The sequence below is a fragment of the Lepidochelys kempii genome, chromosome 1 (assembly GCF_965140285.1).
Source record: "Lepidochelys kempii isolate rLepKem1 chromosome 1, rLepKem1.hap1, whole genome shotgun sequence".
Lineage (NCBI taxonomy): Eukaryota > Metazoa > Chordata > Testudines > Cheloniidae > Lepidochelys > Lepidochelys kempii.
In genome coordinates, this window is record NC_136380.1 from 149,429,134 (window position 1) to 149,446,516 (window position 17,383).

The 17,383-nt window shown below is 37.3% G+C and overlaps 1 protein-coding gene across 11 annotated transcripts in view; it reads right to left on the reverse strand.

Moving 5' to 3' along the window:
• DMD (dystrophin) overlaps nucleotides 1-17,383 on the reverse strand; it is a 1,937,833-nt gene that overhangs the window by 1,079,433 nt on the left and 841,017 nt on the right. For all 11 annotated transcript variants that reach the window (XM_073357918.2, XM_073357898.2, XM_073357881.2 and 8 more), the window contains 2 exons: nucleotides 13,005-13,157; nucleotides 11,900-12,082 (listed from right to left, as the gene is read on the reverse strand). In XM_073357918.2, coding sequence (XP_073214019.2) covers nucleotides 11,900-12,082; nucleotides 13,005-13,157 — 336 coding nt within the window. The remainder of the gene's footprint in view (nucleotides 1-11,899; nucleotides 12,083-13,004; nucleotides 13,158-17,383) is intronic.

Genomic DNA, 17,383 nt, shown 5'->3' on the forward strand with positions numbered 1-17,383 from the left:
GGGTATTATTAACAGTAAAGAGAATTATTAAAAATGCAGAATTTGATTTATTAACTGTTCAACAGCCTCCACCCAAGCAATATACTAGTAGGCACAGAAGGTGTGAGCTTCCTCCTGGTGACTTGTCTGTGACTTTCACACCCTGATTGAAATGTAGAGTTTCTCTCCACATATGTGGGTATGTGCCATATCCATTCAGGTTCAAGTTCTGTGCCACCTATCAGCAGATTCTGATGGTCATGTTATATTCTATTAGCACTCTGTGTGGATTTGAAAGGTACCTGTGTCAGCTGCTTTCCACGAAGCAATGAATTAGGATGAACACATTTATTCCACTCAAAAAAAATCAAATCATATTTTTCTTCCCTGTAATTGCATCAATTTTTTGTTCATCATTGTCCAAAAGAGAAGGATGCAGACAAAAGTTATGATGATTCATTTTCAACATTGAACCGGATGATGAGTTATTCTATGCTGTGGGTTTTATAGTTACTAAGGACCAACAGGATAAATATAGGTTAGATTAATCTTTTCCTTTAAGAAAAAAATAGTGTCTATACAGGTAACAGTCCAACAAAGCCAGCTAGAGTCAGAAATAGGGCAAAAAGATGCTGAATCTTAATCCTGACTTTCAACATTCCCGCTATTCCACTTATTATCATCTCTGGATAGCCAATCATGCCCAATTGTGTGTTGGGCTTGGAAGGCACACAAATGAGACTATCAAAATTTATTAATGCCTTTGACATAAACCAAGTCTTCAGAAGTAAAAAGAAAATGCACTTATCTACTGAATGACCTAGCCCCCAACATTAATGTTACATTACACTGCACCAGATCAACGTCCAATTGTGCATTAAGTGCCTTAATGATGAAATTCAACCTGTTCAAAGGAGGAAAACATGTGCCTTGTTTCAAAAAATAATGCAAATATACTAACTTCATCTGTGAAAGCTGAGATATATTAGTCCAGTAGTTATCAGGGAAAAAGAAGAGCGCAGTATAGCGAAAACAAGGGTAGATAAAATCATCTCAATTTGGCCACAATATTTAATGTTCAGTGTCTTGCTCTGAAAGAACCACTGCCTCATTCTAGCAATTTTTAAAAAATGTTACCAAATTCCTTTTTACTCTCTTGCATTTTCTTCCCATTGTTACTCCTTCAAGTAATCCTTTCATTCATTGCTGTGCTGGATTTACAGAGTCCATCATACAGAACTATGTCAGGGTTTGGCTTCCATCCATCTCTCATTCACTGTTGGAATTATGCCAAAGCTGACTCTAGTACTTCAAGAAACGAGTCCAGACACTCTCAGGATGTGAAATTGTTCTCCCTCTACTAGTTCAGGTAACTAAACCATCTTCATCTCTGAAAGCACCTTCCTCTTCTTGCTTCATTTCACAATCCACTGTCTGGAACATTACAAACCCTTATCACAGAAATCATTAGGATGCCACATTATGACATAGTAAATTAGGGGAAAGAAGACTAATTAGGAGGAAAAAAAATCTATTCACATACAAATATATTGGTAATGAATTAGTGAGAAAGGAAAATACAGAAAACGTATATTCTCAGACTTAGCAAAGGACCCAAGGAGTGGCAGGAGAGGGAAGAGGCATCGGTTTTTGTTCCCTTGACCTAAGGTTCCTGGGGTGGCTCTGTCTCTGGCGTAAATTGAATCAGTCCCTTACACTCTGGAAGAGGATGGCAGGAGAATCCTGAACTGAAGCAATAAGGCAGCAAATCTGAGCATCAAAATTTTCACTTGATACAATTGTGGAGTAGGTATTGAGTTTTAAAAGGTTGTTATTTATCTGGAGATGACATAATTGATTTGTCTCGAACGACCTTTTGCACTATAAAACAAAGGCTTTTGAGAATATACCACACCCACCTGCCTCAACAGGTGGGGAACTTGCTGGGGCAAATGGCCAAGGGGGACAGCCCCAGCAGTGATGGAGACACACACTTGCTGAGAAACAGAAGGTAGCTCCTCCCCTCACCTTGAGGTCTCTGAGCCCACTGGCCAATTGGTGGGGAGGGGGGTGAGAGAAGAGTGGTGCATTCCTCAAATCTCAGGATTTAACAGGGACACAGGTAATGCAGTGCCTCTTTTGACTCCATTTCAGCACCCCCTACCCTATGAGGCCTACAAAGGTACCTCTGTTGTGAGCTCAGTTGTAAGAAGTGAGCGAAAGTTCATAAAATGTCGTGATAACCTATAACAATAAAATGTCAATGAGTAAAGGTATGAAAGGAGACAGAAAGACTGAATTAGTCCAAACAAAAAGGTCTATTAATATGATTCAAGGACGGTGTTAAGATCATTCCTGGTAAACAAAATAGTGTAAAACAAAAAATTAACAGACCAAAATATGTCCAATACTAAGCCTAAATAAAATAATGAAAGGATGGATTAGTCTACCCATTACTTCCTTTTGGAGTCCCTTTAATAAAAAACACAACTTCAGATGAAAAATACATTCACCATAAGGGCTGCAATCCCTACCATATTCTGGGACCCCACACCCTCCCCATTCTAATCCTGAGAGATGTTCTGACCAGACCAGGCCAAAAAGAAAGGTATCCAGATGGCATCATCACCTCCACCGACTAAAATGTGACTGCCACCTTGGATGTGAGACTTTGTCTCTCTTTCTTTGCTCTCTACGACCGCCATGTAATTTAATTTCCTACCATATTTCTTCTCTTCTCTTTCCTATCTTTTTCTTTTTTCTTTCTGTCTAGCAAGAGGCTGGCTTAGCTGACCAAAACTGCATATTTTGCAACACTGCTGTAAGCCTGTGACCAGAGAGGCAACTAAAAACAATGCCCTAAAAACGAGCCCAATGTTGGTAGGAGTTTGCCAAGCCTCAGAGTAGCTACCAAGACATGTGCTGGACCTGTTTTTACAGTAGTAAGGTTGCAAGTAAACGTCAACCCCAAAGACAGAAGCTGCATTTTCTCTCTTTGCTTTCTTTTCTCTCCCCTTCTTTGTGTGTTCCTCTTGTTTTGTCTTTTATAAAACAAAATCAAACTTTTCGAGCAGCAAAACCAGCTCCAACCCATTTCAACTAACTTCTTTTCTCCCTACCTCAAAAAAAAATTACCATCTTTAATACCATCTAAAAACTGTGCAACAAAACTTACTTTCCTTCTAAAAACTCTCCAGCTTTAAAAAACTACACAAAATGTTATTGAAATAAAAGCCTTACTTGATATTTTAAATCTCAAAGATTTTAGTTTCAGAGTAGCAGCCGTGTTAGTCTGTATTAGCAAAAAGAAAAGGAGTACTTGTGGCACCTTAGAGACTAACAAATCTTTTGAGCATAAGCATCCGATGAAGTGAGCATTAGCTCACAAAAGCTTATGCTCAAATAAATTTGTTAGTCTCTAAGGTGCCACAAGTACTCCTTTTCTTTTTTTAAAGATTTTAGTTGTTTTTATTTCTTTTCTATAGCTTTAATCAAAAGTTAAAAAAATAAGTGTTTTACTGTAAAACTAAAAAAAGCTAAACTCTCAAAATAATAAACCCCAAATCTTGTATAACACCATTTAATGTGAAACAGTCACTAAAGTTATGTCTACATTGCAATTAAAAACCCATGGCTGGCAGACTTGGGCTTGTGGGGCTTGGACTAATGGACCAGAGCTCAAGACCGAAAGCCTACACTGCAATTAAACAGCCCCTTAGCCTAAGTCAGCTCACACAGACCAGTCATGGTTGTTTAATTGCAGTGTAGATATACTCTAAGTTGTGTTAGTAACTTTAACTTTTTATTATCTCTAAATTAATACGATGCTACCATCCTGAAATAAAAAATGGGATCTGGCTGGCAGATGCTATGGGTCCAGCTGGTCAGGAAGGAATGTTTTCTCCCATGGGGCCAATTAGCAAAGGAGTTTTTTCACCTTTGCATCATCTTTGAGCCACAGTGGGCTAAGTGGGAATGCACTTAGTATCTAACTGAGGAACTTGGTTGAGTTGGTAATTCGTAACAACCTGCAGCTGGTTTCCAGTGTGGTTAAAAGGATAAAATGAACAGTTCACAGAGATAATAGACATGGGAGTTTAGTGATGGGCCTAGGGCTTATGGCATAGGGTGAGACCTTGTGGCCTTCAATGGCTAAGGTCAGACCCCATGGCCCTTGTGGGCTCAAGTCCCCACCCTGCTGCACCTTCTGTCCCCCTAGTTTGAGGGGAGAGTGCTAGGACTCACAGGGAGCTGAGTTCTGACTATAGGCTGAGAGGAACCTACCCCAATTTACAGGTTTTATGGTAGGAGCTCTGTAACCCCCACACTGGGACCATTTAAATGCTTGGTATAGGAAAGTAGGATTGATGGCAGGTAGTGCCCCTCCCGTGTATTTACATTTAATAAAAAGTTGCAGCCTGCCACTTAAAATTCATCCACGTGTCTGTACTAGATCAATAGCAAATGTGTTAAACATTTAGTGAGTCTTAGATTTTATGGAATAAAACCAAGAGACCTACCTCTGGAAAAGTTAGCAGAATTTCAGAACATTCTTTTACAGACTATATTTATGCCTTTTAGTGAAATTTTGTGTGTGATCTTGATCACCTAATGTGAGCACTTCCCCTAATCTACACTCTGAGGTTGATCACACTTCCTCTCACACAACATTCTCTTTTCTTTTGGAGTAAAGAATAATATTAGGCATTTATACAGTGATTTACAGAACCTAAGGCAGAGTCATGTCTCACTTGGAAAATTAACTCATTTGTCCCAATGTATTTATATTTTTTTCTACCGATTTCAGATAAATCTTGGCACTGATTCTATTGTACTAAAATATGCATCAGACCCATTTTGGCCTGGATAAATGGATGGTGCACTGAGTTGCTCAATCCTGAGTAAGGTTGATCTAAAGCAGTCTTGACAGGTTGAGAGTATTGGCATTGATTGTAATGTTGCAGATAATACCCATAAATGATCAGCATATAATTGATTTTGGCAAGATCAAAATGTTTATTTTGCACACTTACCTTAAGCAGACCCAATATTGTTTTTGATGTTAGTTCTCTCACTCTTCCTTGTTTATACCATGTAAGTGTAATAGTTTGAAAATAAAAAGGCTGGCTCTTGCAATTTGGTCTTTTATCATTAGATGAAAATTGATTTTTCTCCTGTATAGGTGAAATCCTGACCTCTTTGAAGGCAATGGTAAAACTTCTATGTGACTTCAACAGGGCCAGGATTCCACCTTTTATTACTAATGAAACCGCTATGATTTAACTTTGCTTATTTTCTTGTTTGTGTAACAACATTATAGAGTATGTCAGTCATGCATATGAACAGTTCTGAGAGCGGTTAGATGGTTAAGAAGCTGAAGAGTACCTCAAATATTGCTTGTACCCCACGAAAGTAAGTTGGTTATTTTAATTTTTCTTGGTGACAATAGAATATCCCCCTCAAAACAAAATTGAATATTGCATAGTAGGGAACAGACCTGACTATGAAGTGGGTACACAAACTAACCTGCAATAACAGGCCATTTCTATTTCTTATTCTGTAAAAAATAAGGTAATGCATATTAACAGCCTTAACTATTTGACAACATCTATCCGACTTCTGCTGACCATTGATATATAATATAATACCCTGAAACTAAGTGAGTGAAATACAACAAAGCACATAACTCTAATGATGATATGTATCATCTTTCAAGAGATGGAAAATCAGGTTATCAGTTTATTCTCCCCCTCTTCACCCCCAATTTTTGACTGAACCCATACCCATCAGTTTAAGTGCAAACACACAGATTATTCTCTCCTCAGTACTAACAAAACAAAACATGGAAGATTGTACATTTAAGGGTTTAAGCTCAGGAGAATCCATTATTTGTATTCTAGTTTCAAATCAAGGCATTTCTTTCTGGAAACAGTTGTATTCAATGTTCATTACACAAGGCACATGTGTGTTCTTTCAAAACAATGAAGATTGAAATCCAGTAATAAGAATTTCATAAAGTATTGAAGAAGATATAAGATGCTTCAGTATAATACAGCATTCCAATATAACAAAATATTGCAAAGTTACCTTTAGACTTGTAATTAACTATATGATTTCAAAAGAGACTAAGCAAGTCTCAATTTTTTTAATATTGATAGGGAAAAAAGTTATTTATGTAATGCAAAGATAGCACTGCCCAATACAACTCATCAGTGATAGAGGTGTTTAGTCCATACTTTGGGACTTTTTAATAAATTCAGTGCATTACAGGATCAATAAACCTTGGAGATACCAATTTAAAACTATCCAGTAATTTCTTTCCCATTCATAAATAGCCTTTCCCTCTTGATGGAATTGTGAAACTCTCACTTTTGCTAATCAAAATTAGGCATGTCACCTCTGGTTATAAAAAATAAAAAAGTCTTTCTCAAATGACCTCAATCATGACTGAAAATTTACTATCAAGACTGGATTTAGGGGACACAAGCTGTTAAAGGGGAAGATTGAGTTGCCTCTTCCTTCTCTGGTGTGGTTGGATAGAGAATTCTAGTCACCATATCAGTTCTGTTTTGGACAACTATGTGTACATAGCAATAAACTCAGACTTAGTCATATTAGTTAAAATGACACCAAATACACAACATAATAATGAAAGTAAATAGTCCCAAATGATGTAAAGAGACAAAATTTAAAAAAAATCATATAGAAGTATAAAATTTTCATGAATTGTGCAAGAAAGTATTTTAAGAGTAAAAATCTACAGATTTGTAAAGACATAGTCAACCGCTATTATCTAACAAAGAACAAGAAAAAGTATTCAACAGCAGAAAGCATATTGGAGGACGTGAAAAAACATGGTAATTCAATGTATTAAATAAAAATGCAACTGTCACTTCTAGTTAGTGTTTTTAAGGCTCATTCAATTAGAAGAAAATTATTGTTTTGCAACTTTAGGACAAACTGTTGTATGCAAAACTAACTAGAAACTTTACTTTTGGACTATACTGAATGTGATTGTTACCTTTTGTAAAAAGGAATTAATGTGTATTTCATAAACACAGTGCAATTTATTTTGCTATTTCTAGTTTTGTGTATGTGATTCATGTATATATAATAAAGAGAACTCTCACATTCCCACATAAATCTGAAGATTTACAGACATCCATTTTTTAGGCTTAGTTAATAACATACTGCTAATATTCAGATGAGAAGATGTCAAGTGTAGCTGTCAAAACGTTTTAAAATAATTTTAATAAACTCTAACAAAATTACTTCAGAATTACTGTTCTGTGGGAGAAATTTTCTAGAAGAGCAAGTAAAACACAAATAGCAAGCGATATGAATTGTTGAATATATATTAGGGCTAAATTCTGCCAAAAAATAACTTGCATGGGAAATTTTTGCAAGTACCTCAGAGAGTAGAATTTGGACTTTAGAAGCTGCATTAAGAATCTTGCTTTTGTTGGCACACAAGAATAATTAAGCAAAGAAATATGACAACTAGTGCATATCTGCTAGTTTTAGCATGAATCCAAAGGCTGAGTGACTTTAGACACTTAAGTGTAATAGTAACCTAGAAATATACTCCCTAGGTTTAAATTATTATCATCATGTAGTAGTATTTATGGGGGTAAAAAAAGGAATATAAGAATACCACTTCTTTTGATGAGTATTATTTACATTGATATAATATCATTAATATCAAATTATATACAGAGAGCCTGATTTTCAAAGGTCTTAAAGCATCTGCAGCTCCCGTTGACTTCATTGGAATTTGTGGATACTCGACATAAAATCTCCATTTTCAGTTATTCAGTAAATCACTTGCACTTCATGTGCTGCACTGGCTACCAATTGATTTCCAAGTGATTTTTTTTTTAGCAAGATGATAATGAATGTTGAACACAGAAATAAGGGGCTAAATTTTGTCCTGAGACATGTTTTCTTATGTGGGGTTTGCCTAGAAACATCCAAGCATAAAATTTAGCCTACTGTGTTTATTTCATTACATATGTGCCACCACTGGGGTGGGAGGAAAAGAGGACACATCTTTTTACTATTCTGTTATCTCCCACTCAAGGTGGTTTCAAGTCAAATTTTATTCCTGATGTGCCTGTTTCATCATCTTTAATATGCATTTTCAACATATCCAAGTTACCATCCTCTCCCAAGATGAGCTTTCCATAGTTGCCATTTGCTCTCAGACATGATTCTGCTTAATGTACTGGACATGTATTTCTATGTAAATTGTCAAAATGGGAGTAAAGAAAATACTCAATGGATTTATTTGAAACTCTTTTTTGTTAACGAGAGGGGATACTGTTGTATTCCTTTTTCCCCTTACTTTCTACCTTATAGCTACATTTAGGCTTGGCAGAATTCAATTTTTTTTATGTATTTTCAACAAATAATATCAATATTCATCTTAAAGCATTTTTATTTTTTTATATATTTACATTTTCACAGTTGCACAAAATTATGGGTTTTAAGCATTGTCATTGAGATATAAAATGCTTTATGACTGTTCAAACACTAGTGTCAACATCACATGTCAAAATGTACAAAGTAAACATCCTTAAATTAATCTCTTATAAATTCTCAAAAGCAGCATTTTTCTCACTTTGCCTATCTGCACATTTTGATATTCAATAGAAAATTTTCATTGGTTTGTGTGTGTTTGGTAAAATCAACATTTACTGACAAAATCTAATCCTTCCAGACCTAACCACACTACATATTGCTGTCCAAAATAGTGAGAGAACTCTCAGAGATATAGAACATTGGTGGCTTCATACTGGATAATAATTCAGCAGTAACATCTCTGATAAATAATCACATCTCTACTACCTGTGCTAAAGAGAATCAACCCTTAAATAATGACGCTTGTATTCTTTTGGCTGCACAAAAAACTGGGGTCAAGTGAAATCTGGGGAGCAAAATTATTCTGACTTGATACTAATATATCCTAATTCTGTGCAGCACACTGACCAAAAATAGTCTGAAGTTTCTTGTTATCGTTACTTTGAATTAATGAAGTTCCAGCAATCTCAATCACGATGTTAGCTGTTTATGCAGAATTTTACCAGCCTATCATACTACATATATTCACTGTGATCACACTGAAGTTCAAAGACTGTCTTTGAAGCCAGAGATGGATTACAGTTTTGTAGGGCTCTGAGCCAGGACAAGTGGGAGCCCCTCCCAACCCCTTCAATCTGCAGTCCCTGCCAGGGAGTGGGGTCAGGGCGTGGGGGCTTGCCCCACTCTGCCAGCCCGCCGCTCCTACCAGGGACCTGGGGGCTTGCCCCACTCCCCCTGCCCGGTGCTCCTGGTGAGGGCCAGGGTTGGGAGTTTGCCCCACTCCCCCTGCTCAGTGCTCCTGCCAGGGACTTGGGTTGCGTGTGGGGGCGCCCATTTTTCCAGAGCCCCCCAATTGGTCTGGGCCCTGTTGAGCCTGTGGCTAATCCACTACTGTCTGAAGAACTTACACAACTCAGTGATTTATCATAGATCACTTTCAATTAGTAGGCTCTTTATGGCACAGACCTAATGTCATTGGGATCTCAATAAGGAAAGGAGGATCTCCTAACTGGCTTACATTTTCTTTTTTAATACTTTCCCTTTATTTATGTGTGTTTCACTGTTGGCTTTATTTGGTGATTTGCTTTTGGAGGTAATATGGAAAGTCTCTGAGGAATTACTTTTTAGTTGAAGTCAGCTTGCATTTTAATGAATAGCTTGAGTGCACCACTTATATGATTAGCTTTGCATTTTTAAAGTGTTTCACAAACACTAATTAATCCTCACAACACCCCTGTGAGGTAGGTGAATATTATCCTTATTTTTTTTAAAAAAATTGCACAATGTAAACCTCTCATCAACTCAACTGTTAAGTGAGTTGCCAAAGGTCACACAATGAGTCAGAGTTAAAGCCAGAGCTGTGAGCAGTAAACAAGGACTTCCATTTCGCCTAGTCCCATATTTAAACCATTAAAACATGTTGCCTCTCATAAATTTCAGTACCTACTGTAAAAATCTAGTCATATTTTACATGGGTGCTGTCATTGCCATTCTAAACACAGCAAGTTATGATTCATCATTATGAAGAGAAGAAAGCTTAAGAAAAGTTACATTATGCACATGAAATTCCATTGAATAACTGCAGAAATCATTTCATATACAGATATTAGTGGATGGATTCTTGTGTACAATAAGAAGCATTTTTAAATCTAACCTTATTTAAAAATATTTAACTATCTTAAAATTATGTTATAGTGATTGGTGGGTTTAAAAAGACTAAAGAAGTCAATAAAAATAAATTTTATTGACTAGTTTAAATAATTATACCTTATTTCCTTATTTAACTTCTTCTCCATATTTTGTCACAGAAAATATAACTTTTATTGTTTTCTTAATACAGTTTTAAGAGTGTATACAATTCCTGTGTTAACGTGCATGGCAGATTACACAAACTGCACAATGTAAACAGAATATGCATATATAGATAACATGTATGCCCTTACAATTCATTTCCTTATTAAAGGTACACATTCATTAGAAAAAAAAAGACCAGTTTATAAGATACAGTGTCTCTTGCACCAGCTTATTGTCAAGTTTTAATTATATTTGATTGATCACAATCATTAAGTTTAATATTAAACGTAATAAGCTTACCAGAGTAATCAGCTGGAACAAGAGTTACTGTGTAAACAAATTTTAATATTTCTTTCATTATTTCTGTCAATTGCCCATATATCCCCAGTGCTATTCTTTACACAGAATTTTAATCAAAAAGATAAGCATATGCTTTGAGAAACTTAGTGCACGGAAGAAAGGACTTTTTGGAACAAAAAATTGTGCATCATCAATTATTTGTTGGACAAAGATTTTTATTGATCTTGCCCAACATTTGTAAAATAAAGCATATTTAATCATATATGCATCTTTCCGTTATCCTATGGATATGACCCATCTGTAATCAAGATGCAGTAACACAAAATTTCAAAGTAAGTATTTTTGTGGAAATGCCTGTTTGCCGCTATAAATTCTGTAACAGCACGTCATGTGAACAACTTCTTTGGTATCAATGATTATTTTCATGAGTAAAATTCCCCATATTAATATAAAATCAAAGCCCAGAAAGAAGCGAGCACAGAAGTAAAGATCAGATGACAAATACTGACAACCATAAGGAAATTTTTTGCATATTGTACAAGTTGAACTTTGAGATGAAATGAATATGTTGCATGGTGTCTGTTTGTATTAGGTACCTAAAACAGTGACAACTTTAACCTCTCCACCCCTTTATTATCCAGGTCTTGAAGTAACCATTATACCTTACATATGATTAAATTGTTCATAACCATTACGAAGAAAAAAGATATTTTATAAACGGATGGTTTCACCCTCTGAATTAACAAAATACAATTTCTGAGTAAAAATTCCTCTGATATTTGAAGTGTTTGAAGAAAGGCCACACACAAGTAGTATAAGAAGAAATTCTGCAATCTCTTCCTAAGTGGGTATATTATACACTATGAATAAATAAAAATCAGAATTAAAGTTTGCATGGGATGGTAGTTTGAAAGTAATGCATTTTGTTTCTGAAGTACATGTTTACTGAATAAAATAAATGCATGGCAATCTGACAGGTTTAAACTGGTAATGTTATGTAAAAACAATGAAGCAACCAAATCAACATGATTTTTTCATTGCTAAGTTTTCTGTCTTTGGTCAATTTTAAGGGTATTTTTAGAACAAAAGGAAACACAAGCTCTTTCATATTGGAATATAAAATTTCTCCCACTTGCTGACAACAGATTTTTTTTATTAGAAGAGTTGACATTGCACCTAGAACTCTCATTGTTAGTAGGATTCTATTAGCAATTGCAAACATATAGGTTTGCCAGTAACAACTCACAATTTGTGCATAGTTGAGTCTTCGAAACTGAGCAAATTTGCTCTCAATATCTCGCCAGCGCTTGCTGAGCTGTATCAGGGTTGGCTCCACTGCTTTTGCAGCCCCATTCTTAGACAAGCGATCAGCTTGCCTGTGCACCGCATTCAGATCTTCTTTCTTCTTCTCCAATTCTCCATCAATTTCCTAGTGAGCAAAACCAATACATGGCCCAGAGCAATTAGCTAACTAGATTAATCAATTTCGAATTAGCAAAATACGTCTGTCAGAACTTCCATTTCAAAGATTTTCCACTTTATTGTTACAAACAAAAATGTACAGTCAAGTCTTATTTTACATGTAGACAAAACAAACAAAACTAAGATTCAAGAATCTTCCTGCTGGCTGGCTTTTGAGATACTACTAGTTAGTGTACACTGAAATCTATTAACATAGGCCAACAATCTATTTTTTCTACTTCTCCCTAGCACTGTGATGGGCAATTGGAGAGAATATTCTTACCTATTAGGGTTAACATATTAAGTACATACAGCTGTTTAGAGGGTGTGCAAATAGATTAGTTTACTTCTTTTTAACTTTGTGGGAAACTCAGAGAATGAAGCAAAGGAAGATGATGCAAAATAAACCAGAAAAATCTTTTGATATGTGAATAAATCTATTGAATTTTGACAGTGACATATGAATGTTTTGATGAAAATGAATGTGCTAATATGAGAAAGAGGTCATCCATATACCGATAAGTCATTTGTTCATCTGGAACAAAGATACATAAAGTCAATTACAATTTTTACTAGAAAACACTTGATATTTCTTAATACAGTGCACACTGTCTGTTATTGATAGAAGATTTTATTTAGTGTGTTTTATACCACTTGCATGCCATTCAGTATAACATTTACAAGAATACAAGAAACAATATCTACAACAAAAGAAATATGTCAGTTTACTCAGACTGTCAATATGTATGCTATAAAACAAGAAAATAAAGTACTGCTGTATTTGTGTGTGTGTATATATGTAATATAAAGATTTGTTGTATTTGCTGTCTTTTAAATGAATAAAACAGTGTGCCAAAAAATCTACCATCATCATCCCAAAACAACATTACCTTTAGCTTCTGTTCATCTTTGGGGTCTGGTAGACTGGCTAACTTTTTCTCAATGTCATCCAACCATTTCAATAGGTCATCAGCCTGCCTCTTGTACTGATACCACTGATGAGAAATCTCTAAAGCCTTTTTTCTTCTTTGAGACCTCAAATCCTGTTCACAGTGCAGACATTATTAGAATATCAATAAAAGATTTACAATATACATGTTGGCATGTGTGTATACTGTAGGAAATAAATGAAAAATACCTAAGGACATTAGCTCAGTTTTTAAATTAAATTCTGATAAGATTAACTGAACACAGTAGTGTATTTTCCTGAATCTATCATAGGAAACTTTTACTATTGAGGGAGGCTTTATAAGTCAGTCATGTTTACATGCTGAATGATTTGTTGAGGAAATTCACCAATATTCAGAGAAGTTATGACTGAAGTACTCACTAGAGAGCTGAAGATTTAACCCAATTTAAATCTAGTCATAGGTGAGCTTCCCACTTTGTGACATCTTACCAAACTCAAGTCTGTGAAATACGGAAGGCTACTCAAAAGAAAACCATCTCAGTGCAGAGATTTATTTTATAGAACTAGGCTTTTTTATAAGTAAAGAACAATTTACACATGAAAATTCTGTCTCATGTTTATGACTTTGATGGGTCTAACAGTCTATTCTCACACAAGAATACACTAAGTTTAAGGTATTGCCTAATTCTAACTTGTGCATACAATATTGCAAAGGATATTTCATGATGCAATAAAGATTCAGATTTTTGTTTTACTTTTATGTTACAAAAGGACAGAATGTGGAGTTCAGTGAACACTACCTGTACTATTATTGCTACTTTGTAAATGGTTTACTTACCATTAACAAAAATGTTACTTTATTTCCTATACGTTTTATATGAAATAATACTCTGCTTGAATTTGCTTAAACTGTTTGATATTCCGTTGAGTTTTATCTGTCAAGGCTGAACGCCTTTATTGAGTCCCCAAAAAGAAAATCAATCACACCAGTCCTTGTAAACACAGCCCGTAATGATCTGGTCAATAGCATAGATCTGAATGTTGCTTTATCATAATTAAAGGCAATACATTACAGTTCTGCAAACGGTTCTCTTAGTTCATCTCAGTATAAATTATGAATTACATGCACGTGGTTTGGTTTCCTCAAAGGAAAACCTTCAAGTTTTCACTAAAATATATAGAACACCATAAGGTCTTCAGGCATCCTTTTAGTGACCTCATAAAAAGCTGTGAAAAATTGCGAAAAATCCACCTGGAAAGCAAAGATGCTATTTTGTTAATAAATAATAATCAAGTGTAAGCATGTCAAACCCCCAAAGCCAAAGAGAGCTTAGTGACGACTACTGAGAGCGGTGGGGAGGGTGAAACCATAATGGTTTTGATAATTTGGATTCAAATACTCTCTCAGTATAAGAACTTAGGAAATGACAAACTGGATCCATCCAGTGGTGCATTGTGTCCAGTAACCTGTCTCCTATATTGACTAGGAGATGCTTCAGAGGAAGGCTCAAGAAGCCTACAGCAGGCAGCGACTGGATGATCTGCACCTGGGGAAAGTTTCTAACTTCTAACCCCCACTTAAGTAACAGTTGTCTTAGATCCTGAAACGTGAGGGCTTACATGATTATATATCATTTAAGAATTAATATTCAAACAACAATTTTTTCTTCAATCCCTGGCTGACCCCTGATAAAACCTTAAGTAAATAAATAGCTCTTGGGAAGAATCTACACATGTTTTTTTGTGGGACCTGGTCCTTTCTTCTACGAGTCAGCATGATTCAATAACTTAGTTCCCAAAGTTACCTTGTTCTTCCATGGCATCTCAGTGGAACACAGCTTTGATTTTAAATTACTATAGGTAACGAAACAATCTTGATGCACAATATGGCATAGTGATTTGCCAACTCAAGCGATAGCAATGAAGAAAAGGAACCTCCATTGATGGGTTTTAAGTTAGGCAGTAGAAGGTGGTGTGGTTAATCATGAATGCCTTTCCAATGCAAAACAACTCTCCCTACAGCCCAAAAGTGGGTGGCTTTCATGCTATATGGTTCCTTGAATGCATTGCCAGTCTTTTTAATTTCTTCTCCAGGGACCCAGGTGCTTACTGCCTATTAAGCTTGTCATCTTGAGCAATTAGGCTTTGCTACTAGATTGTTTACAGGCACAGTTACCGGATGGATGCATCCCCAGCACTGACCAAAAGAGCATTTGGCTGAGCTGTGGTGCTCTGGAATTCAGCCCCTTGGTTGCCAGATTCAGTGAGGCCTGTGACCCTATTAGCACCTCAATGCCAGATAGCAAGGCACAGTCTGGTGTGTAACAGTAAATCTCAGCTGACCTGACCAGCTAAATAAAACTCACACACTGTTGTCACAATATTCATTTAAAATGTGTCTTGTAAAATATCAGGCAAAAACTACCATCACACTGGTCATTAATATCATTGTGAAATTTATGTAACAACACTGTATGTGAAATTATGGATACTTTCTGATATTATGTTTCCAAGACTGTAATCAGGCCAAGAAGGTAAAACTGTTTTTCTCCCCCAAAAAAGGAGAAAGGCAAACACCACTTTAGCTCAATTGCAAATCGAGCCAGGTGTGAACGAGACAAGGACAATAAGCTATTTATTCACATCAGAGATTGCAGGAAGATCATTCTTACTGTAAAACACAGGAGACTGCAAAACAAATGTAAGGGGACTGTCCCCTTTCTAAAAGTCAGTGGGGGTGTTTTGGTTGGTTAGCTCCCAGTACCAAAAGAAAGGGGAAGGGTCAATGGGAAATCAGAACCCTGAGACAGACAGTCTCCAGGAACAATGGGGAGAGGCCAATGCTCCAGGTCAACCTGATTGACAGGGCGGGCAGGCTAATGAGGGAGTCAGGAGGCCGGGGGGTCCCGTCCTCTGGAATTGCCTGGATCAGATAGAATGGGGCCGAGTTAAGGAGAAAGCAGAAGCGTGAGCTGAGCTGGGGAGCCGGGCCGTGCCAGCCAGAAGGGACAGAAAAGCAGCCCAGGAAGCAGGTCAGTGCTGGGAGCAGAGTCACAGAAGCAGCCCACAGAGCAGACCTGTGCGGGGGTGGGGGAAGAGCCAGAGGGGCCAGGGAAGCAGCCCAGGGAGCTGGAGGCAAAGTATCAGCAGTGCTGAGGCAAAGTAGGGCTGGAGCTGGAGCAATCCGGAGCTGGGTGCAGTGAGCAGCAGGAGAGAGTGAGAGAGACCCTGGGCTGCGGGCCCAGTGCAGGGAGACGCCCCCACCCAAGAGGCCTTGTAGGCCAGATTTGGAGGGGGATCGTAACCCCAATGTCGTGGAGGCGACACTGGAAAGAAGGGTCCTGCCACCTAAAGCCTGAGGGCGTGGCCACCACTAGAGCAAGGATCCCTGCAGCACAGCCAGAGTCTAAGAAGGAGGCCTGGGACTTGTGAGGAACAGACTGAACTTTCCTTACATTGCAGAGACCCTGGTTGTGATCTCCCCATGCCACAGAGCAGGGTTCTGTGTTTTCCTTTAACCTTTCTCATGTTTTCCTTCTTTTTTTTTTTTAACTGATTGATGTTTAATAAATTGTATTTGCTTTGAACTGTATGTAATGATCAGTGGGTCAGGGAAGTGTCCAGAGCAGAGAGAGCACTCTGGAGTGGAGATACCCTAGCCCCTGCCCTAAGTGACCACAACAAGGTTGGGGGTCGAGCCCCTCCCCAGGAATCCTGGGCCCAGCCTTGTTGGGGTTACAAGGACTCTTCCACACAGGAGAGTGGAAGGGGAGCCCTTGAGGTCAGGCAGGCCTCTGGGTAAAGGAAGTGGGAGCGAGGACTCAGATCCTTTCGCTAACCTGTTTCACCAGGGTAGTGTATAAGCCAGGAAAGTTCCCCACAATAGCAGGACCATTCCCCCACTTACACAAAAATGGCGTCAGCTCCCTAGTGGACTGGACACAGAAAGCTGAGTCCTCAGAGAGCTTCCTGGCTTTGAAGACAAAGATAAACTTGGGGGCCATAAGAACCTGTTGAAAGACTTTGGGGTATCAATCACCTGAAAGAACAAAGCAGCCAGCGCTTTGTATCTGTGAAAGATGGGACCGGCTAAAACAGGCTGGTGAATGCTGATAGCTTGGTGTGAGTAAGAAAACTCCCACAGGCAAAGCTAGTTCTTGTTGGAATTAAAAGTTTTAGACATTAGAAAGTGTGTTACTTTTGTTTTTTTTGTTTTTTTTTTTGCAATTCTGCAATGTCTCTTTCACTCTTGCTCAAAATCACTTAAATCTCTGTTCTTTGTTAATTAAGTTATTGTTAGTTTTACTAATGCTGTGTGTTAAGGTGCCGTGTATAACAGCAGAGGTAACAAGCTGTTCT